This window comes from Sorex fumeus, unplaced genomic scaffold (assembly GCF_029834395.1).
Source record: "Sorex fumeus unplaced genomic scaffold, SorFum_2.1 ptg000175l, whole genome shotgun sequence".
NCBI classification, from domain to species: Eukaryota; Metazoa; Chordata; class Mammalia; order Eulipotyphla; family Soricidae; genus Sorex; species Sorex fumeus.
This window is the reverse complement of record NW_026606232.1, coordinates 1,128,309-1,151,673: the sequence shown is the minus strand read 5'-3', so window position 1 is coordinate 1,151,673 and position 23,365 is coordinate 1,128,309. Positions and strand designations below refer to the sequence as shown.

General features: G+C 62.7%; 1 protein-coding gene across 1 annotated transcript in view; it reads left to right on the top strand.

Annotated features, from left to right (window-relative positions):
- Positions 1-23,365, top strand: part of GMDS (GDP-mannose 4,6-dehydratase) — a 453,738-nt gene extending 430,373 nt beyond the window's left edge. Inside the window, exons 10-11 of the mRNA XM_056107776.1 lie at positions 22,974-23,042; positions 23,291-23,365. Of these exons, the coding sequence (XP_055963751.1) occupies positions 22,974-23,042; positions 23,291-23,353 (132 nt within the window). The 3' untranslated portion in view covers positions 23,354-23,365. The remainder of the gene's footprint in view (positions 1-22,973; positions 23,043-23,290) is intronic.

The window sequence follows — 23,365 nt, the reverse complement described above, 5'->3', positions numbered from 1 at the left end:
CTGAGAAGGGCCAAGACCGCCTCCCCCTGCTCTCCCTCCTCTGGGTCTGCGTGGAGACTTGGTGGGTCAGACTCTCAGCCCTAAGCGGTCACGGGCCTCTCCACCCCCTCCCTCAGAGGAGGCTGCAGTGCCCACGCGTCCCCTGAGGAGCTGATGAGGGGAGCGGGGACGCGTGGAAGAGAGGGGGTCCGTGGACTGTCTCTCACCGTGGAGGTCTGTGCCCGCACCCCCTCCGGGCCTTCTCCGGGGGGTGCGGCCGCACCCGGCTCCTCCCACCTCCCCGTTCCCTCCTCCCCTCCTGCCCTCTCGGGAGTGTCCACCCCTCAGTTGCCTCACAGGCCGCTCCTGCCTTGGGTGTCACTGTGAGGGGATGGGGTGGCCTCCTGCCGGGCACTTCTCCTGGGCGCTCCCAGCTCTCCTCCAGGCTGGAGTGTGATGATGGTCCCTAAGTGCATCCCCAGGACGCAGGGTGATGATGGTCCCTAGGTGTACCCCCAGGGCGCAGAGCCAGTGGGTCAGCTGACGTCCAGGGTCTGTGTCGTCAGAGGCAGGAGAGGGTCCCAGTGTGCGTCCCCACAGAGTCACTCCACCTGCAACACTGCGAGATCCTGGGTACCACCCTCCCCTGCTCCGCAGCAAGACCCCCGAGAACTGACTGGTCGGGCCGGCAGGGTGAGGGCTGTGGCGGCGGGCAGGGCGGAACGGGGTGGGATGCCGCCCCCAGCAGGGTGGGGCCACGGCCTTTCATGTGCCCGTGCTCAGATAAGATAGAGCCTGCAGGCCCCGGCCAGCGCCGGCCCCTCCGGCCGCAGCTCAAGGTCAGGATGGGGGAAATGGACACTGACCGTGGGGCCTGCCCGCATCTGCGCCCAGGGCTGGACCCTGCCGGGGAGGAGGAAGGCGCCCAGCACCCTGCCCTGCCGGCAGCTCCCAGGATCCCCAGTGCGTGGGAACGAGCAGCCGCTCACATGCACAAAGAGCCTGGTGCGATTGGGGAGGCCGTGCGCAGGGTCACTCCCGGCTCAGTGCTCAGGACTGACTCCCGGCTCTGTGCTCAGGGTCACTCCCGGCTCAGTGCTCAGGGCTGACTCCCGGCTCTGTGCTCAGGGTCACTCCCGGCTCAGTGCTCAGGGTCACTCCCGGCTCTGTGCTCGGGGCTCACTCCTTTCTCTGTGCCCGAGACTCACTCCTGGCTCTGTGCTCAGGATCACTCCTGGCTCAGTGCTCAGGGTCACTCCTAGCTCATTGCTCCGGGTTCACTCCCAGCTCTGTGCTCAGGGCTCAGTCCCGACTCTGCTTGAAGTCACTCCCGGCTCTGTGCTCGGGGCTCACTCCTGCCTCAGTGCTCAGGGTCACTCCTTGTGCTGTTGGGGGGGGGGACCATGTGGGGTGCCAGGAATCAACCAGCATCAGTTGTGAGCAAGGCAAGTGCCTTAAGTGCCGCGCCCGCTCCCGCCCCGTCTAGCTTGGCCCCTGGCTTCTAAACCAGGGTGGCCCCGATGCCCGGGGACCGATAGTCCAGAGGGGGAAAAAAATAAATAGAAGAAACCTCGGGAGGCAATCCCGCGTCAAGAGGGGGCTCGGGGTCACGGGAGAGCAACAGGATAGACAGGGTGCTGCTCTGTGCCAGGGAAAAGTGTGGAACATCCACCCACCCACACCCACACACAAACATACCCACACACAACACACACCCACACACAACACCCATGCAGATACACACACAACGCACACACACATACACACACACATCCTCCTCCTCCTCCTCATCGTCACCGTGTCTCTAACCAGAAGTGCCATCGACAGCCGGGTCACGCTCAGGGGCCTCTCCTGACAGTGCCCTGGGGACCCCCTCGCAGTGCCGGGCTGGGAGCGGGGGTCGGCCAGCTGCGTGTGAGGCCTTCACCCCGAACGCCCCCTCCAGCCCCGTTTCTAAGTTCCAAGTCGTCCATCGCCACGTTTTCTGGAAAAATCCCTTGGATTTCTGTCTGTGGGCCATCACATCCCCTTGGCACGCGCGCCCTCTGAGTTGTTTCGTAGAAGCTCCCAGAAACGCAGAACCCCAGGGCTGCGCCCGGCAGAGCTGCAGAGGGGGGCCCCCCGCCTCCCTGGCCGTGGGGCTGCTGTCCACACAAGACCTTCCAGCTGGTGAGGGGGCTGAGCCCGGGGGCTCTCGCTGGAGAGCTTTTGTGTCGGTTTTTCCCCACGCGCCCACGGAGCCCAAGTCCCCCAGCTCCAAGGCTGGTGTCTCCCACGTGCAAGGAATTAAGAGGAATTTCGCGGGATGCGCAAGGGGGAGGGAAGGGGGTGGCGTGGGAGCGACCCGCGGGGTGTGGGTGCTGCCCGGTGGCGTCCTCCGCTGGGGGTAACACCAGGGACAGGGAGTCTGGCCGCGCCCTGCAGCGAGAGAACCCCCGTCCACAGTGCGGGGTCCGGCCGTCCTGCCCGAAAGCGCCGTGAAATCCTACGAGCCTGACACCTTTGTGGGGCTCCACACCCACGTATCTGCTGTGGCATCTGGCTTTTACGGGCACAGACGGGGCTGTCCCACGGACCCCAGCCCGGCCTCTCTCATCCGGCGCCATCCCACCTGCTCCCCACGCCCCACCCCTCCCCGTGCTCTGGGAAACCCTCACACCCGCCTCCCTGCCCGTGGGGTGGGGGGCTGGCTGGCTAGGGGTGGGCCCGCTGATGGTGACGTTTCCAGGACCTGTGAGGGCCCATGGGCTCGGGCGCAGATACAACCGGTTCCTTGGCCAGGGGCCGCTGCCCTGTGCGGGAGGGGGGAGGGGCAGGCGTCTTGCCCATGGCCCGGTGATGGTGGTGGGGGGATGAGGAAGGAGCTCGGGGGCCGAGAGAGGGGACAGCAGGGCAGAGTCTCGCAGGCACGTGGCCGAGGCCGTGAGCCTGGTTCGCATGTTGGCGTCGCGTGTGGCCCCCAGAGCCACGAAAGAGGCCCAAAGAAAGAGACAGGAACTCAGCACTTGACTCACGCTGGCTCTCTGTGGGGTTCTGGGGCACCCAGGGGCGCTGGGGTCATTACATTTGGGGACTTTCACACACGTGCCCTCTCCCTGGCTCAGGCGCACACACACACAACACGTACACCACACACACAACACATGCACAAAACACACATACATACAACACACACATACACACAACACAACACACATATACAACACACACAACATACAACACACATAAGCAACACACATTTGCAGAACACACATACACATAGCACACACAGCATACACAACATACAACACACATATACACAACACACATACAACATACAACACACACATACACCACACACAACATACACACAACACACACATACAGCACACACATACACACAACCCACAACACATACAGCACACACTTACACAACACAACACACACCCTTCCCCCCACAGTGTGTCTTCTTGATCCTCCCGGGGTGGATGACAAGGTTGTCTGGAGTCCAGCGCTGGGTGGGGCAGAGGCCCCGGTGACCTGAGCCTGCGCAGGCCGCAGACTGCCCACACCTGCGCTGGACACTCCTCCATGGACAGCCCAAGGCCAGACCCTGGCAGGCCCAGCTTGTGACGCTCACAGGGGAGATTGCTTCCGGGTGAGAGGTCAGCCTGGTGCCGCTCACAGGCAGAGCCCCCCAGGAGTGGCCAGGCACCCGCCTCGTGGGGAAAGAGAAGGGTCACCCCCCCCACACACACACCCAGTCCAGAGCTTGGCAACCGCACCCTGACCCAGCCCAGAGGGGCTGAAAGAAGATGGGCGTTTTTATACAAGGAATGACCGTTGCTTTCTTGTGGACCCAGAAAAGAAAAAAAAAGGCCAAACGTGGGTCTCCTGGAGCATAGGCTGAGCCACGGGTGGGGGCCCAATCTTTGAGGCCCCAATGCGGCCAGGCCCTCTCTCGCACCCCAGCCCCGCCCCTCCCACGCTCCCCACGCTCCCCCCTGCCCCCCCCCCGGCCAGGAGCAAGCTACCCGCCTCATGATGGGTGCAGAGACGCACCCTCCCAGGCAGGGCATCTGTGCTGGGGGTCGGGGGGCATTTGTTTCCGCTTTAAAAAAGGCAGTGAGGGGACCGGAGTCATAGTCCAGCAGGAAGGGCGCTTGCCTTGCACGCAGCTGACCCGGGTTCGATCCCTGGCATCCCACTGGGTCTCCCGAGCACCGCCAGGAGTGATTCCTGAGCGCAGAGCCAGGAGGAACCCCTGAGCATCGCCAGGTGTGACCCAAAAAGCCAAAAAAAGGGAGTGAACCATACATATGTGGCGAAGAAACCAGGATGCTGAGGATTTGTCTCTGGTCGAGACCACCGGTGCTCAGAAAAGGAGGGGGTGGCTCCAGCAACCAGGGGCACCGGAGAGAGCTGGGCCCCCAGTTCTGTCCCCAAACCCCCTGGTCCTCACACACATGGGCACAGAGGTTCCTGGGACGCTTAAGTGTCACCCAAGAAGCTCTTTATGCTTTTAGGATGAAGCGTTAAAGGCTCTTCCACCTGAGAAGATTCATGTAAATAGTTTATATAAATTGGAAAATGTCGACCGCAAAGATTCTACTGCATGTAATATATTACGTGTGTGTGTGTGTGTGTGTGTGTGTGTGTGTGTGTGTGCGTGAGTTGGATGTGAACCTGTGAACCGTGGCACAGAGCAGGCCGCCTCCCCGTACTCAGCCCTGCATTGGCCGGGAGGTCCTGGCTAAGGCCTCAGAGAGGGGGGCCAGGGACGTGCTATCCGGCCAGGCAGTGCCAGGGATTACCCAGATCACCTTGTGAGGTTTGGGGGGGATGGGTCACTGGGTCACTCCTGGGACACTCAGGGGACCATGTGGCACCAGAGATTGGGCCCCTGCGTCTTTCATCAACGTGATTTTGAGGTCCCAGGCTACCCCCAAGTGCTGTAGTCGGGGCCGATGATGCAGAAAAAAGACATTTCGCTGTCCCTGAAGAAAGTCTCTCTCCAAAGGAAAGAAAAGCGAAAAAAGTGTCTCTCCGTGGGGCCCGTCCGGGGGAGAGTGGGAGGCCAGGGGTGGGGGGAAACACCAGAACCACGCGTCCAGCCCCCTTTGAGGTGGTCAGATGTGGTCATTGTGACCACGTAGTAGCCAGCCGAACCGCTGCTCTTTCCCACCTGTGATTGTCCGGCCCCGCGGCCTCCCCCTGGGGGACTCTCATCTCCCCAGCTGAGGGAGCTGAAACCCACCCCCCGTGCACACCCTCACGTACCCCTGCGAGGCCCCTCCAGAGCGGAGCACGTGGATGGCAGAGCGAGGCCACCCAGAGGCCCCCAGAGGCCACCGTTGCTTGGTCCGTCCCTGGGCCTGGAGGACCCCGCCTGGCGTCCCCCGCCGTTGGCACTCAGCAGAGCTGCCCCTCCGGCTCCTGCCTGAGCTCTCGGCCCTCCTTGCGGCCACCCCAGTTTCAAGGTCCACTGAGCTTGGCCCGAGCATCCCGGCAGCCCGTCCTCGGACCCCGGCCAGGAAGGGCTCCAGAGGCCTCCGTTGCCCCGCCCCCCTGAAAGATATAAACCCAGGCGAGCTGCCTCCTTCAGACCCCCAGGGCCGCCGTGCCCGAGAACGCGCCCCAGGACCCCTTCCTGCAGCAGGGAACTGAGGACCGGCCAGGTGTCTGGCACAGGAAGCTCGGGCCTTTGGCTCGCTCCGCCGGGGATGGAGAAACCAGCACGGACGCCCCGGCGTTGCGCAGCTGCTCCGGTGAGGAGGTTCCCTGGCACGCCGACAGGAGCTCCCGGGGGCGACGGGAACCTCGGCTGACCCGGCCGGCCGGCCAGCCGGCCACCACGTGGACACTGGGGGTGGACAGGCCCTGAGACACAGTGACCGCGGGGGTCTGCTGGGCCCATGGCTGGATGGGGCCAGGAATGATGTCACACGTGGCCCAGGACGTCGCGCAGGTTCTGTGCTCGGGGTGAAGGAGATTCTCTCTGAGATCGGGGCCAGGCACACCCTCAGCCCAGCTATGCGGCCTGGAAGATGGCCGGGTCGACCTGACAGATAGCCGCAGGGTGGGGGCCCTCTGCGCCCCCCCCCCACCCCCTGCCTCAACTCTCCAAGCTTCACAGAGCCCAGAATACCAATGATCGAGGCACCGCCAGCGAAAACGCATCACTCTGACAGAGGAACGGGCTGAGCCCTGCATGGGGCCCCCATGAGCTTGGTTCTGGGCAAAAAAAGACAGGAAGTCGGGGAACAAGGCAAAGAAAGAGCACCCGGTCCCCACCCAGAGGCCAGGCCGGGCCATCACGAAGGGCAGGAGAATCCCAAGCCCTCTCTGGAGTGGGGCGGTCCCAAGGGAATGTTCTAGAACGTTCCGGAAGGTTCCGCGGGGTGTATCATTGAATGGCTGCCGCCTCCTCTGCTCTGACCTGCTCTCCGGTCCCTCACGCCTCCCTCCCTCGTCCCCAGCCCGGCTCGTGGGTCTGTTTTCCACTTGGCTCTGGTGATGGCAGTTGGTGGTGACACCGTTGTCACCCGGGGGTCTCGCCTGGGTTCGGTGCTTCCTACGTACGTCCTTGGCCGTGTCCGGGCGGGGGGTGGCGGTGTCCAGAGTGGCAGCACCCTACGAGCGCGTGCGGGGTGATGCTGAGGGTGGACCTCGCTGGGCAGATGCTGTACCCCGGCCCCGGCCCTGGCCCGCCTCCCCTCACCCCTCCTTCATCGTCGTCTTCTGAGGGGGGCGTGGAGGGAAGGGTGAAATGCCTGCAGGGGGCATTCCACCAGGGAGCCACCAAGACCATGTCCCAGAACCTTCCGGAAGGACAGCGGGCGTGCGGGAGGCCCCGCCTGCACCTCTGCACTCCTTGGACCCGCACCCGTCCCCAGCGCAGGGCCCGGCAGTGGCGCAAGACGGGGATTGAGTCACCCGATAGGGATCAGGCAGCCACGCAGGTTCTGCCGGCGGGCGGGAGGGTGCCCTGACTCGGGGTCACCGCATTCCGCCCCGTTGGCAGGAGCGGGCGACGGGCCCCCCGCCGTGGCGTGCACCCCCAGACTCCCGAGTCGCTGAGGACACACGCCCAACCCCCCCCCAGCCCCGGAAGTAGGGGGCTGAGTGCCGCGGGCCACCCTGAGAGGGTCCCGGCCCCAGGGGAGCAGAGGGGAGCGTCCGGGAGCAGTCACCGCAGGGCAGGGGTCCCCTCAGCAGCTCCAAGCGGCGCCCTGCGGGGCCCAAGGCCACCTGGGCCTACACAGAGATGCTCGGGGCCCTCGGGCCGGGGGCCGGGCCAGGCCGGGCCAGGGTCAGGCGGCGTCACCCTGACCTGTGCCGTCTCCCCGCGGGCGGCTGCCTTGCCACAGCGGTGACTCAGCCCCTGAGCTCACGGCCACCTGCCACCGTCCCCCTCGGCCCAGTCATGGGTTCCCGTCCCCGCCGCCCCAGCCCGCCCCGGGGCCGGACAGTCCTCCTGCCCTGGGGCCGGGAGGAGGGTGGACAGAGTGCAGGGGGGCTGGGCAGGGAGTTCCGGCCACGCCCACACGAGGCCTAAGAAAGCCAGAGCGGAGGTGGCCATCGGGGACACGAGGCCGGGTCGGAGACCCCACCCCAGGACCTCATCTGAGGGCCGCCGGCCACGGTAGGCCGACAGGCCACTCCAGGGAAACTGAGGCAAGGCTCCCCCCCACGGACGTCACTGCAGGCTCAGCTGAGCCACCGGCCGGGCTGCTTCCCCTGCCCAGGCCAGAGCCCTTGTCCCGCCTCCTGCCGCCCCCTTCCAGGCCTCGGACTAGGGGGCGTGAGAGTCCCTGCCACCAGTCAGCCGCCTGGGCCACCCACGGGCGCGTTCCCCTCCCCCCGTGGGGCTCTGCCTCTCCCCCTCACGCCCCTACTTCCCCTCCCCACCCCTCCTCTTCTCTTCTGCTACCCCCTTCTCCTCTTCCTCCCCTCTCCTCTCCCTCCCCATCCCCCCCTGCCCCTCCCACTGGCTATCCTCTGGGTGCCAGCATCAGGGAGACAGCGGGAAGCACCCAGGGCCCAGCCCACCCGGCTGCTCCCACCGCCTGTGTGGGTGGGAAACGAGCACTGAGCGAGGCTCGGGAGGGCGCCGGGCTCGGGAGACTCTCACGGCTCTCGAGAGCTTTGCACGCCCACGTGTGAGTCTGCTCATGGGTGTGGGTACGGGTGCGTGGTGTGTGTGCGTGTGTGAGTGCATTTTAGGTATATGCGTGCGAGTGCCTACTGGCATGCGGGTGTGCATGGATGTGGATGTGGGTGCGTGTACACGTGTGTGCATGTGTATGTGTGTGCAAGCGTGTGCGCGTGTGTGCGTGTATGTGCGAGTGTGCACGTGTGTATGTGCGTGTGTATTTGAGTATATGCACATGTGTGTGCATGTGTGTGCGTGTGTGTCCAAGTCTTTGCGCGTGTGTGTGCATGTGAGTGTGAGCGTGTGTGCATGTGCGTGTGTGTTTGAGTATATGCACGGGTGTGTGCGTGTGTGTGCACGTGTGTGTATGCTTGTGAGTTCGAGCAGTCTGGGTTCCGGCCATGCCCAGCCCTGCCCCCTGTGTCCACCTGGCCGGGCCCTGGCCTGTCCCTGTGGCTTTCTCCCTCGGTGTCCCCTCCCCCAGGTCCTCCTCGCCCAGAGGCTCCGGCTCGGCGGTTCTTGTCCTCGCCGCCCAGAGGGCCGTGGACAGGGCCTCCTGCGTCCCTGGGTCCGTCTCCTCACTGAGGCTCGGGGCAAGCGACTCGCTGCCTCAGCTTTTCTCCCGAGAGAGTCCCAGGGGCTGCACCGGACAAGGTCTGGGGGTGCTTGTTAGCGGGAAGTGGGAGGCAGGAAATGGGCGCTGGGCTGGGAGACGGTTCAGACCCACTGGTGCCCCCGCCTGCCTCCAACAGAGACCCGACTCTGCTGCCCAGCCCGGCCGGCCAGCACCCTGGTATCCACTCAGCACCTCAGAGCCGCCGGCGGGTGGCCCAGTGTCTGCGGGTGACCCGGCTCACGCCCGCCAATGTTTGCTTAGTTCAAGAAGGAGGGAAGAGGGCCGGAGAGGCGTAGAGGGGTCAGGCCTGGCCTCGCGCGAGGGCTCGGGTTGATCCCGCATCGGTGTGGTTGGTCCCCCGCAGGAGTGATCCCTGAGCAGAGTCAGGAGTAAACCCTGAGCACCACCAGGTGTGCGCTTCCCAAAAATAATTCAAGAAAAAAAAACAGAGAAAGGGAAAAGAGAGAACCGGATCCGGTAAGAGGGAACTGGATCCGATAAGTGGGGGGAATAGATCCGGTAAGAGGGAACTGGATCCAGTATGAGAGAACTGGATGTGGCTCCCGGGATCCGGTTCCTAGGCCGGGGCTTGGCTGACTGTCCCCCTGCGGCAGGCCTGTCCTGTCCTGTCCTGTCCCTGGGTGTGACCCGAATGTGGCCGGCCATGGGGACCCTCAGAGGCCTTCCTATCCCGCTCGGCACCAGCCCGGCTCTGGGTGGAGGTGGACCTGGAGGGACACACTTCTCTGCCCCCCCCACGTCGCTTATTTAGCCGCACGTGACCCAGTGACACGCTGACCGTCAAAGCCCCCCCCCCCCCGCCCCGGGGGCCACCTCTGACCTGAGACCGCGAGGCCCAGGTGACCAGCGGCTTCCCAGGGGCCAACCTGCACAGAGACGCTTGTCCCCAGCGCCCAGAGAGAGGCCGGCACTGAGACCCGGCCTGCGTGGCGGCCCCACCAGGGGACAGAGGGAGGCCCTGACCATTGTGCCCCCCTGTCAGCAGGCCCCGACAACCCCACCCGCCCACGGCTCCCCTCTGCCCCCCATGTCTTCCCAGAGCCCCCCAGGAGGACCCACTCCGGATAGGCCCTTCCCTGCTGGGGCCACGAGGGACCTGCTCAGGTCCAGACCCTTCCCAGGGGCTACGAGGTTTGTCCCCATGTCCGAGAACATGTCCCCATGTCCCTACTCCCCCCTCCCTTGGGGCCTCCTTCCCCCGCCCCAGACTGGCCTCCACAGGTGCTGGTGCCCCCAGAGAACGCCCTCTTCCCTGAGGCCCAAGTGCTGGGGCTTTTCCCTGCGTCTTCCCTCTTTCCTGTGCAGACCAGAATTCTAGAACTTTCTCTCATCTGGAAGGAACTGTTCTCAGCTCTGTGCTCAGGGGCCAGGGGCCCGCAGACCATGCCCAGGATCAGTCCAGATTCAGCCACGTGCAGGGGGCCAGCACCGCCTCCTCCTGTGTGGCTGGCCCCAGAATTCTAGAATCTTCTGAGCCTCTGGCATGTCGCTGCCGCCGTTGCCCAGGCTTATTGGCAAGGAGGAGGGCGGGTGCTTGGGTGCGTGCAGGACCCATCCCTGGGTGGCTCTTCTCCCTCGGCCCTCGGTCAGCTTTGGAAGGACCGCGGGGGACATGTTCTTCCCGGGGAGCAGCGTCTTGAGAAGGGAGAGTGGGGGGGGGACTGGGCAGGTCCCCTGACCGACCCCACTGTCCTCGGCCCCTGCTGACCTCCGCGGCGAAGGTCAGAGCAGCCGCCGTGCTGTGGGCAGCCGCGTCCCGCCAGTGCCCGGCCGTGGCACCTGCCACGGGCTTACCCCCGTGGAGGGTCCCCCTGGGAGCCCCCCCCCCGCTCCATCAAAGCCGGCCTGGCTCTTTCCCACCGTCTTCCTCAGAGGATGTTATGATTCCCTCGATATGTGTTGGCCGCGATAAATCAGGCTTTTATGATGTCATGTGAAAGGCCACCTCCCGGACTTCCTCTGGCCAGGGCTGCAGATGAAAAGCTGGACGGACGGACGGGGCGTGGGGGGGCGGGGGGCCCCCCCCTCCCGGCGGACCCTGCAAGGACTTAACCCTTCCCTCGCCGCCCGCCCCGGCCACCGCAGGTCCCCGCGGGCCAGGGGAGCGCCCCGTCCACGTGGGCACACCCGCCCCGCCACACGGAGGCCCTTGGCACCCCACCAAGATCCCGAGCGAGACAGCGCGTTCCGTGGAGCGATAGAAAAGAGAGCCGGCAATCTGACAGAATGCGCCTTTTGAAAGCGTCTGCGTTTCGCAACCCCGAAAATGAGAGGTTTCCTTGTCAGGGAGATGCTATCTGGGCCGGCCAGGTGGCTGGCGGAGGCTCCTCACGCCCTGCCCGGCCCGGCCCAGGTGAGCCGGCCTCGTGGCCGGGGCCCTGCCGAGCGCGGCTCCCCCAGGACCCTCAGCCCTCGCCCAGCCCCCCCACGGGCCCTGCCCACCCTGCTCACCCCTGCACCTCCCACCCCGCCTCGACGCAGCGGCCCCTCGCCCGGGAGGAGGCTGGCAGAGGGTGCTGTGTGCCAGGGAAAGTCAGGATGGTCTGCCCGCCGCGTGCACACCCACCTGGGCCCCTATACACACCTGAGCCCCTATACACGTCTGAGCCCCCATACACACCTGGGCTCCTATACACACCTGAGCCCCTATACGCACCTGAGCCCTATACATACCTGAGCCCCTATACACGTCTGAGCCCCGATACACACCTGGGCTCCTATACATACCTGGGCCCTACACACACCTGAGCCCTATACACACCTGGGCCCCTATACACACCTGAGCCCCTCTACACACCTGAGCCCTATACATACCTGAGCCCCTATACACGTCTGAGCCCCCATACACACCTGGGCCCTATACACACCTGGGCCCCTATACACACCTGGGCCCTATACATACCTGAGCCGCTATACACGTCTGAGCTCCCATACATACACACCTGGGCCCTATACACACCTGAGCCCCTATACACACCTGGGCCCCTATACACACCTGGGCCTCTATACACACCTGAGCCCTATACAGGCCCATGCCATAATACACCTGTGTCCTCACATACCTTTACCTGTGTGAACACCTGTGACCATGTACACACCTGTACCTGTGTGGACACCTGAGCCCTCACACACCCGGGCCCCTATACACACCTGTGCCCCTCACACACCTGGGCCCTCACACATCCGGGCCCCTCTACACACCTATGTCCCTGTACTCACCTGTGCCATCATACACCTGTGTGCTCACACACCTGTACCTGTGTGAACACCTGTGCCGTCACACACACCCTTGCACACGTACACACCTGTCCCCTCACAATATCTGTGCACACAGACATGCCTACGCCCACATAGATACCCGTGCCCTCACACACACCTGTGACCGTGGACACACTGGGCCTGTGTGATCACCAGTGCCCTCAGGCCTATGCCCTTAGACACCTGTGCCCACACAGATGCCTGCACACATATGCATACACACACACACATACACACACACACATACGCACATGCTGAATTTGGGTGTGAAGAGAGGAGGCGGAACCAGACCAGCGCCGGCCACGTCCCCTCTGGAGAGCAGGTCAGGGTGGCTGGCCGCATCCGGTGGGCGGGGGATGGCGGTCACCTGAGCCCCCAGGAGCCTGACTGTGGCCTGGATGGTGAGAGGACGGCCCTTCCTCCCCCAGCCCAGCAGCACGGGGGTCTCAGGAGGCCCATCCGTGCCCTCTGGCCCCGGGCCGCCGCCTGCCCCTCCTGCCATCCTCCCTCGGACTGGCCCACCCTGCGTCTCTGGGTTGGTGTGCTCAGGATCTCGGGGTGGCCCCTAGGGCCACGTCCCCTCCCCAGCCCTGCTGCAGGTAGCCCGGAGTCCTAGGAAGCATCCCTGGAGGTCCAGAGCACCAGGAGGGCCGGGGGAGCTCTCACCCGTCTGCGGGGGTGTCGGAGCGTCACGGGAGCGACCCCAAGAACAGCGCTTGGGAGCCCCTCAAAGAAAGAGCAGGGGGAGGGAGGGGGAGGCTGAGCATGGGGTGGGCACGGCAAAGCCAATACCTTCTGGCCTATCCAGCGTCCCCGCGCCGGTCACCCGGGTTTCAGACCACAGGATTCCGCCGGGGTGCAACCCTGGGGCCATCAGTGAGCCGTGGCTGAAGTCTCAGGAGAGCCTGGCTGGGCTGGGAAAGGCCTGAACGCCGGGGGCCGCCTCCCCGCCACTGATGTCACTCCTGTCCCCAGCAATTAGCTGGCCCTTCCTGCAGCCACGCACCCGGACGCGGCCCGGCCACTCTGTGCCCCCGGGTCTTCCATAGAGTGAGTTTCAGGGACATGCTCGCCTCCCAAACTAAAGCAGCTCACAGCACTTTGGGGGGGCGGGAGGGGTACCCACGTGGCACTGTGAGCTGAGCCAGGAACCAGGGAGCCTGGGCCGCGTTTGTCCGGGTGCTGGAAGCTTCGTGACATTCGTCACTGTGGTCTGCAGACCTCCGGAGACGAGCTTAGGTGTCGGGACTCTGTTCTTCCTTCTTCTTGTGGCTGTTGTTTAGTTGTTCGGTTTGGGGTCACACCCGGCAGTGCTCAGGGCTGACCGCTGGCTCTGTGCTCAGGGATCACTCCTGGCGGGACTCAGGGAACCCTACGCGGTACCGAGCATCCTAACTGGGTGGACTGCATGCAAGGCCAGTGCCTAACCCCTGGACACATCTATCTTTTGTCCCCCAAAGCTGTTTTTGTTTTGTTTTGTTTTGTTTTGTTTTGTTGGGGGAGGGTCACATCCTACGATGCTCAGGACTTACTCCTGGCTTTGTGCTCAGGGATCACTTTTGGCTGGGTTCGGGGGAGCGTATGAAGTGCCAGGGACCAAATCGGATTGTCCGCATGGTCCAAGGCAAGCGCCTCGCCCACTGCCCATCCCTCACGCCCTCTCACCTCTTGTAAGGAGAGGAAGGGAGAAAGGCCGGGACGCACATCGCGGGGAGACCCGTGGCGTGGGACCCTCCGTCTGCCCCGAGAGAAAGCTTGCAGAGAAATAAACCCCGTGGAGCTGAAAAACTCGTGTCTGTCCTCAGGGCGCTTCCTGCCTCTTCCTAGAACTGTATCAGGATCTTTATTTTTGTCTTCAAATATAAAAGAGAAAAGAACCCAAAAAGAAGCAAGAATTTGGAAGCACTCAAACTGCCCAATTGATCAGTAACTTAGAAGTTCTGATGGGGGTCGGAGAGCGAGTCAGCGGGGAGGGCCCTGACCTCACAGGTCCCTGGCACACACGTGCTCCGCAAGCCCGCCAGGAGTGATCCCTGAGTGTGGACTCAGAAGTCAGCCCTGACACAGCCCGGTGTGGACCCCTTAGGGATAGAACTGACAAGGGCTGAGGGTAGGAGTGATCGGGCAGCGGGGAGGGCATTTGCCTTGCATGCAGCCAACTCGGGCTTGATCCCCGGCATCTCCTGTGGCCCCCAAGCATGCCAGGAGTAACTCCTGAGTGCAGAGCCAAGAGTAACCCCGGACCACTGCCAGGTGTGGCCCCAACCAAATTTAATAACAATCAAATAATAATATATAAAAAGATGATAATGACAGGGGCCTGCTCCCCCTCCTCCCAGAGGTGCTCCAGCCCCTCCAGTGACTCCCCTAGTCTGATGTGCCCTGCAGGCCCACGGAGGCCCTGCACGCTGCTGGGTGAGGGGACTGCAGAAGCGGAATGGCCTTTCCCTGCGTGGTCAGGGCCATGTGGTCAGGGATCCCTGGTGTGGTCAGGGATCCTCTGTGATCAGGAATCTCGTCTGCGATCCAGGATCATCCTCTGTGTGGTCAGAGATCCCCGGTGTGGTCAGGGATCCCGTGTGGTCAGGGACCCTCTGTGACCAGGGACCATCCCCTGTGTGGTCAGGACCCTCTGTGGTCCCTGGGAGCATCCCCATGACCAAGCCCCCTGTGCTTGAGGTGCCTGTGGGCAGGGCAGCCCCCACCGCAGCCCCTGGCCCCCTGGCCGGCTGCGTGCGTGCATCCGTGCTCCCAACCGGCCGCGTGCAACAAGCCCGTCTTTCATCCGCGATAGCAGATCTCTCGGAGTTGCATTTCGAACCTGATTGTCTGGAGGCCTAATTAGCTGATGTACGTCAAGTGCTTTGAGGGTAGAAGAAAGTACCGAGTGGCCAGAGATGGGGGCCTCCCGCCCAGCCCGGCCAATTACGCGCCAGCAGCCTTTAATGGGCCCACTTAGAGGCGCTTTATCTCCTGTCCTGGGGGGTGGGTATGTCACCTCCTACCGCATGGGGGAAAAGCCTTACACCCCAGATCCAGTCATTAACAGTAACCAGTAATTTCCTGCGAAGATGGGCCGGCTTTGAAGCCTGGAATGCTGAGGTCACTAACAATCTTATCTCCCTTTCATTAACTGGTTCTGCCTTAGCGCTGTGAGTCACACCCCCCAGCCCCCCCCCATTCTGGTTCGAGTGGAGAAATGAAATCCAGAAGGGTCCGGGTTACGGGGCTTCATCGCCCCTCCGAGCAGGCGATCCGCTTAAACCCAGCCCCACTTGCGCTGTGGACCAGGTGCCTCCAGGTGGAAGCAAGACCCCGGCCCCCCGAATCTCACAGGCTACTTGGATGCAGAACACCTACCCCCAGCCCAGAAACAGAAGCTTCCAGGGCCCCCGATGCACCTGCCTCCACCTCGCCTGGCTGTGGACTGAGGGCATCGGGGGGCCCTGCTCCTCTCTGCTGGCAAGGCGGTACCGGAGGCCCCGGGTGTGGCCCCGGCCCCGGGTCCCCCCGGGAAATACAGCCCCACTCACCCTCGGTCCTGTCTGCCCAAAACTTTCTCCGGGATTCAGTTATTCGTTCTTGATGTGGGAGGCACACCCAGCAGTGCTCAGGACTTAGCCCTGGCTCTGTGCTCAGGAATTACTCCTGGCTTATCGGGCAACCACATGGGGTGCTGGGGATGGAACCCCAGTTGGCCGCATGCAAGGCAAGAGCCCCCGCCCCCACCCTGCTTTGCCATGCTGGGACATTTTCTGACTGCACTGAAAAGGGAAATGAAGGGCTCGAACGAACCCCTTCGCTTCCACGGAGTCTCGGCCCATCCCGGCACCTCCTTCCTTCCCTAATTCCGTTTCTCTTTACATTGAGCTGGGGAGCGAGCTCAGAGCCGGGGTCTGTCCCTGGGACCTCACAGTGCCTCAAGCACCCCTTTAGCCGGGAGTAGTGACCCCCACCCCCAAGCACGGACTACCAGGCGCGGCCCCCCCAAACAAAAAAGAAAACCCCCTGCACCTCTGTATAGACTGCACTTTATCTTAATTTTTGTTTATTTGGGGACCACCCCGGCGTTGTGTGGGCTGGCTAACTCCTTCCTGTCTCAGCTCAGGGATCTCTCCTAGGGAGGGTCAGGGGACCCTGCGTGTTGCCAGGGATGAAACCCCGTTTGGCAGCACAGAAGGCAAGTGCCTTCCCCACTGTACTATCTCTGAGTTTTTTTGAGGGCGCCCCCAATGGTGCTTGGGGACTGTGCAGTTCTGGGGATCAGACCCAGGACCCTCACGTGCCAAGCGTGTGTTCCGGCCTCCTGCCAAAAGGTTCCCTTAAAACGCTGTTCGCTGGCGTGCCTTTTCTCCTCCCAAGCACTGTGGGCTTTGCTTGCAGGTGGGCATGGGGGAAGAAAGATCGTCCTGTTCCGGAGAAAGCCCGCCCGTGCCAACTGGGCACTCCTACTGCTATTGGGAAAGCGGACAGTCGTGTGTGTATGTGTGTGTGTGTGTGGGTACATGTGTGTGTGTGTTTGTCTGTTTGCATGTGTGTATACACGTGTGCACATGTATGTGTGTTAGCGCGTGTGCATGTGTGTCTGTGTGCGTGTGTGCTTTTGCATGTGCGCACGTGTGTCTGTGTGTGTATGTGTGCATGCGCATGTGTGCGTGTTTGCATGTGTGTGTGCATTGTGTGTGCGTGCGTGTGCGTGTGCGTGTGTGTGTGGGTACATGCGTGTGTGTGTTTGTCTGTTTGCATGTGTGTATACACGTGTGCACATGTATGTGTGTTAGCGCGTGTGCATGTGTGTCTGTGTGCGTGTGTGCTTTTGCATGTGCGCACGTGTGTCTGTGTGTGTGAGTGTATGTGTGCGTGCGCATGTGTGCGTGTTTGCATGTGTGTGTGTGCATTGTGTGTGCGTGCGTGTGCGTGTGTGTGGGTACATGCGTGTGTGTGTTTGTCTGTTTGCATGTGTGTATACACGTGTGCACATGTATGTGTGTTAGCGCGTGTGCATGTGTGTCTGTGTGCATGTGTGATTTTGCATGTGCGCACGTGTGTCTGTGTGTGTGCCTGTGTGTGTGAGCGTATGTGTGCGTGCGCATGTGTGCGTGTTTGCATGTGTGTGTGTGCATTGTGTGTGCGTGCGTGTGCGTGTGTGTGTGTGTGTGCACGCACAGGGCAACAGTGTGTTCCTCTCACCCCTTCTGTTAGGTAGCTCCGAGCACCTGCTCCAGATCACAAGTTCCACCCCTTGGAAAGAAGCCCAAGGGGGAATTGAAGCGACAACAAACAACAACAATAATCGTAATAAATGGGCCGGCAGGCTGGAGGAGCAGTCGGGGCGCGGGGCCAGGGGTCAGGAGTCAGGACAGCACGTCCTCGGGCCCCAGTGGGAACTCAGCCGTGAGGCCGCCGGGAGCCCCAGCCAAGGTGCCGTGCCCCGGCCCCGCCTGACACAGCACAGACCTGGGCAGGGCCCGCGGGCTCTGCTTTGTCCACTGGCCACTTTATCTGCACGGCCAGCCTCCCTCGGAGCCTGTGCTGACGGATCCACTTCCCGGAGGTGCCCCCCCGCCCCCGCCGGCCACCGCCAGCATTCCGTCGCCCCCCCCCCCCACCCGCCCAACGGCGGCCGCCCCGTGAGCCGCTTCCTGCGCAGACGAGGGGGCCGCTGTTTGCTTCTCGACCCTTATCGGCCCTGTCGAGAGAGGCCTGGCTGCAGCTTCGGTTTCTGCTGACCTGCAGCGGGGGGACCCGGGAGCTTCCTCGCCGCCCACCCGGCCCGCTCGGCCCCTTCTGCAGGGCGGCTTCGGCCCGGGTTGGAGCCGAGACGGTGTGGCAGAGACGGTGCCCAGGGCCAGGGCCAGGGGCTGGGGCTGGGGTCGGGGCAACATTCTGGCTTCACCGTTCCCCTCGCTCACCCCCGTTCCGTCCGGCCTCGCGGCTGTCATTCTGGAATCTTCTGGCACCAGAAGGCTTCCCACCTTTGACCGCACCGTCGGGCTTGGGGGGGTGAGGGGGTGTGCATGTGCGTATATGTTATATACGTGAGATACACGTTCATACAGAAATCCATCTATTTTTAGCGGTCCCGTCTTTCGAGGCTGGAGTCTTTCCGCCCAGCACCGCTTTCTGCCTCCCTCCGTGTCAGCTCGGAGAGTTCAACAGGGAACCGAGTCTGCCGGCGTTCTTTGACTCCCTGGGAACCGGAGCTAACCCACAATTTTTTTGCTTTTGCTGAAAGCGCAGGGCCAGGAGGGTGGGGGGGCGAAGGCGAGTATCGTGCGCGCCCCGTGAGCTCCCGCTTCCGTCCTGAGGGCGGCTTCGCCCGCTTTCTTTCTTTCCTTGGGAACTCGGCCCTCAGCAAACCTGCCCCCCGACCCCCGACCCCGGCCCGCCAGAACCCGAGCACATCAGCGACTCACGGGTGCCCTGGCCAGAGAGCTCGCGTGCCCGGGACGCGCCCTCCGCCCACACGCGGGGCCCGAGCCAGCCTCCCCCCAAGCCCCGCTTGTCGGGAGACACACGGGCACCCGCCAAATCACCGGGATCTCTCTCCTTTTTTTTCCCCCCTTAATCCTTCCCCACCTACCTACCTCCACCCACCCCCCTCTCTTCTGTCTCTGGAACCCCAAGGAAAGGGAGAGAGGGAAGTCAGACGCTGAGCTGACCGTCCTCGCGCGAGCCGGCCTGGCGATACCATCTGCCTAATAGCAGCGGCTTCCCCCCCGAGGAGGGGCGGGGAAGTGGGTGGCTATCAAAGGCATTTCATGTGTGAAATCGCGATCCGAATGAAAGAAAAGCCGGTGTCATTTAGAGATGGGCCTTATCTCGGTGGAGATGAAAAGGCTTGTTGGGGAGAGCAGAGGCCGGGGAGCCCAGTGAGTGGCGCAAGCGGGCCACGCCGTCCCTGGATTTTGTGTTAACTCCTGTGAGCGCGGGAACCGGCCTGATGGCTTTTGCAGGCTGGGGTCTGGCCTGCTCCCCGCACGCTCCTACCGAGAACAGAAGCCTGATGGAGGCGGCCTCCCGGGCCCACCTCAGACCACCCGGTACCAGCAGCCGGGGCTGGAGGGGCTTCCCCCCCACCCCCCGTCGCAGGCTCACAGAAGCCCCTCGCAGTAGTGGGGCTGGGGGGCGCCCGGGGAAGGGGCTCGGGCCCGGGGCCCACGGGCCGCTTGCTGCTGGAGAACGCGGCGCAGGGTGAGGCCTAATTGAATCTGACAAGAATAAATCACGCGCTGAAACCGTAGCGTTCACCTAAGGCGCGGCGGGGCCGGGCCCGAGGACACCAAAGCCGGCTCAGGAAGCGCCACATCCTCATAGAAATGCCTGGCATTTTTCTCAGCGCTTCCCTCCGCGTTTTTGTTTTGTTTCAGGCAACGTCCTGGACCACCCAGTGCTACCACCCAGTGCTCGGGGCGCCCGGAGACGGACACCAAGCGCCCCCCCACGCCCGCTTTGCTTTCTGCTGTGGGCCCCTGTGGCCGGCACGTGTGGCCCTCGGGCCCGTTAGGGGAGGAGAGACTGTCCCGGGGAAGGCCACACGCAGGGAGCACCCTCCCTGGCTCCCCGCCGGCCCCTTGCCGGCCAGGACAGGCCAGCGGCTCCCGTAGGTGCTGTGTCCGCGAGGGCAGGGTTGGAGGAGGCTTCCCGCAGCCGAGGCCGTTCCCAGACACACGCTGGCTTCCCCCACGGGGATCCTGCCCTCAGCAAGCCGGACACCAGGGGGAGAGGCCCAGCAGCGGTCCTGGACACGGGGCGGGCACCAGCTCACACACACACATGCACACACACACACACAAACACATGCACACACACATTCATGTGCATGCACACACACGTACACACAAGCACACATGCACACAAGCACACACACACATACACACACAAGCTCATAGACACACGCGCGCACACATGCACACACAAGCATACACACACACAAGCACACACACGAACACACGCACGCACAAGAAGGCACATGCACATACAAGCACACAGGCACACAGACAAGCACACACGAACACACAAGCACACATGTATGGACACGCACAAGCACACGTGCACACACAAGCACATACACACGCACAGGAACACACATGCACACACAAGCACACATGCACACACAAGCACACACACGAACACACAAGCACACATGTACGCACACACACAAGCACACAAGCACACACAAGCACATACACACGCACAAGAACACACATGCACACACAGGCACACACACAAGCACACAGGCACACGCACACACAGCTGACGCGTTCCTGTGGCCTAGCGCGGCCGGGCTGCTGCGGGCTTCCTCGCGGCCTCGTCCCGTCCCGGGTCTCGTGGTCTAATTAGATTTCAGGGCGCCGGGGCCTTGGCAAAGGCTGGGGCGAGCTGCGAGGCTGGAATGTCGGATCGGGGCTCGAGACTAAATTGGGAAGTTGAACTGGGCGCGTCTCTGGTTTCAATGAAATGCCTTCGCAGCGTAGGGCAGCACCGTCTGTGTCCCGCTCCGCTCGGCAGACCCATCTGTCTTCTTCCTTAATTGTCGCCTCCCCCCCCCAGCCCCCGCAAGTTGTTTTCCTATTATGAGCTACTTGTAGAAAAATACGGGAAACATAATTACAAGACAAAGCCTCCTTCCCCGAGCCTTCCCAGAGGCTTGGGAGCCCGAGTGAGGTTTCGGGTTTTGCTCACTCGGAACTCCAGCGCCGTGGATTGATTGCCTCGCACGCGGCCCGGCGTGATTTACAGCGAGGGTTCTGTGATTCAACAATAACCACGCTTCTCCAAGCGGTGACGGGCTATATAGAGTCGGGGCGGGGGGGTGGGGGGGTGGGGGGGTCATGGCGTCACCCTTCACAGCTCCCCGTGGGCAAGAAGAATGGCTATCTTTGTGCAACTCAGCGAGTCAAAGAGAAGTATTGTACAAGCATATACAAGTTGTTTTAAGGAAAGGAAAGGAAAAAAAAAAAGAAAGAAATTAATTTGTTTTTCCCCCCTTCTACTTCCGGCTTCATGGAGCCCGGTGTTAAATTGCTAATTATGAAATATTTTGCATCCTGCGTGTCTTACAGTAGCTGTATATGGAATTCCAGGGCCGGCAGAAATAGCTTGTTTTACTATTATTAACACTCTGGAGAGGAAATCCGTACTTCACTGCATTGTGAAATGCGGGACCTTTGGAGGTTTGCGTCCAGCCCACGGAGGGGGCCAGCCGGGGGGGCGGGCGGGCGGGGGGTGCTGAGTACTCTTGGTGGCAAACACAAGTCCAGACACAGAACGAACCCCCCCATGGCGATTGCATCCCTTTGGGTGCGGGGGGTAGGGGGGAGGGGCTTGCTACAGGGGTGAGTCCGGCGGGGGGGGCTGTCCATCCCTCCTGGACATCACCCCCATCAGGAAGCTAATGTCCCCTTGCCTGCAAAGTTTCAGGGGAGTTCAAAGCCGGCCGGCGGGGAAGGCTTCGCTTGCTGTGTGATTCCAGTTTCCTTCGCCGGGTCTGGGCTTGTTCTGTAAAGTGGGGTGTGTGTTTTGGGGGGGGGACACAGCATCGGAGTGGGCTATGGAGGATGTTTAAGGCTGAGAGATGGGGCTCGGGGGGGACGAAGCCTGCCTAGCACGCGCCTGGTCCTGGGGTGATCACTGACACCGCAGAGAGGTTCCTGAAACACCCCCAGGAGCGTAATGCGTAGACACTGCCCTCCCGTCCCGCCGAAAGAAATAATAAATCCAAACACTATTTTCAACTGCCTCCTGCTTGGTTACGGCCCCTGAGAGAGGGCCCAGTGAAAGTCTCTGCTCAATGCAGTGGGAAAGCCGTGTGTTTCTCCCCCCGCAACCCCAGGAACTTTCTTTTTCCTTTTTTCTCTCCTTCCTCTCTTCCTGCCCACCCTGCCTTCTTTTCCTTTTGCAAAGCATCTGATGTTGCCTGGACTTTCTCCTCAGCCAAGATTCCCAGAGCCGCAGAGCTCAGAGGCAGGATTGGGGTCCCCCACACACACCCCCAAACCCCTTTTTTCCCTCTGAGAGAGGGGATAGAGACACTCTTCGAATCCGCGTCTGTGCAGTGACCGCCACACAAGCTGGCTACTGTGGGTTTAGAGCGGGGGCCTGGAGTCAGCAGAGGGTCTGACAGGCAGATCTGTCTGGTCGGGGCCTTGGCGGTGCCTGGGCAAAGCTGGCGGAGGGGCCGTGGACCGCTGAGGACGGTCAGGTGCAGCCCAGGGGCTGTGGACAGCCCCGACTCCCCCCTCTCTCCCCGCCCCCCCAGGGTTCCGAGGGCTGGGGCTGGGAACCTTCGGTTTCGTTTCTGGAGCCTGCCAGGGAGCTGGTCCCCTCGGGCCTGGGGGTGCTACTGCTCCCTCTCTGGGGGAGACCGGCCCCAGGGCGGCAGGGAGAAAAGAGGGGTACAGTAGCGAGTCCGGGTGCCCACACCGGCTCGAGTCCTGCCTCCATGAGAGGCATGGGCTGTTGGGAATGGGGCATACGGTGGAGGTGGGGGGGGGCCCGGGGAGGTGGAAGGGGGTGTGGGGATTTGCTCCCGTCTGGCCTGAGAAGCGCAGTAATTCAAAACAGTTCTCGCTCGCGGTAGCGTCCCTGACAACTTAATGTAGCTGAGAAAAGGAAAAAAGAAAAGTCATGACGCGCCTTAGGGACCATGGAGGGACGCGGCGGAGGGGTCTGGCCGGGGGGGTGGGGTGGGAGTGGGTGGGAGGACTGGGGGAGTGTGGGACAGACTGGGTGGCCGGCCAGGGCATGACACAGGGCCCAGCGGTCAAGGTCCTCGCCGGCCAGCCGCCGGGGACAGCACATTCTCAGCACCACCATCTCAGCCCGCCTCTGGATTTACGGGCTCCGTCCGGGAGTCAGAACGTGCCCCCGGGGGACCCCACCGCCCAGGCAGGAAGCAGGGACCCCCCCACCCACCCACACCACACCACACCCACACCCCAAACTCTCTCTCTCCATCCCCAGGACTTCCTCCAAGGAGACTGCAGCAAAGCGAAACAGAAGCTGAACTGGAAACCCCGCGTGGCTTTTGATGTGAGTGTCCACTGGCTGCTGGGGGGGGGGGGTGTTGCCGGGCCGGGAGGGCTGCCCACGGGGCGGGAGAGGTGGGCAGGGCAGGGGGCTAACCACCCCCCAACACGCCCGTTGCCTTCCCAAAGTGCCCCCAGGGAACAGGAGGCTGATGGGACCAGGGGAAGGAGGCGAGGGAAGGAGGGTCCGGGTCACCCCAAAGTCGGGCGGAAGATGCCACCCTCACTGCCCGTCTGCGTCTCCATGTCCAGGAGCTGGTGAGGGAGATGGTGGACGCCGACGTGGAGCTCATGCGGAACAACCCGAACGCCTGAGCAAGCGTCCGG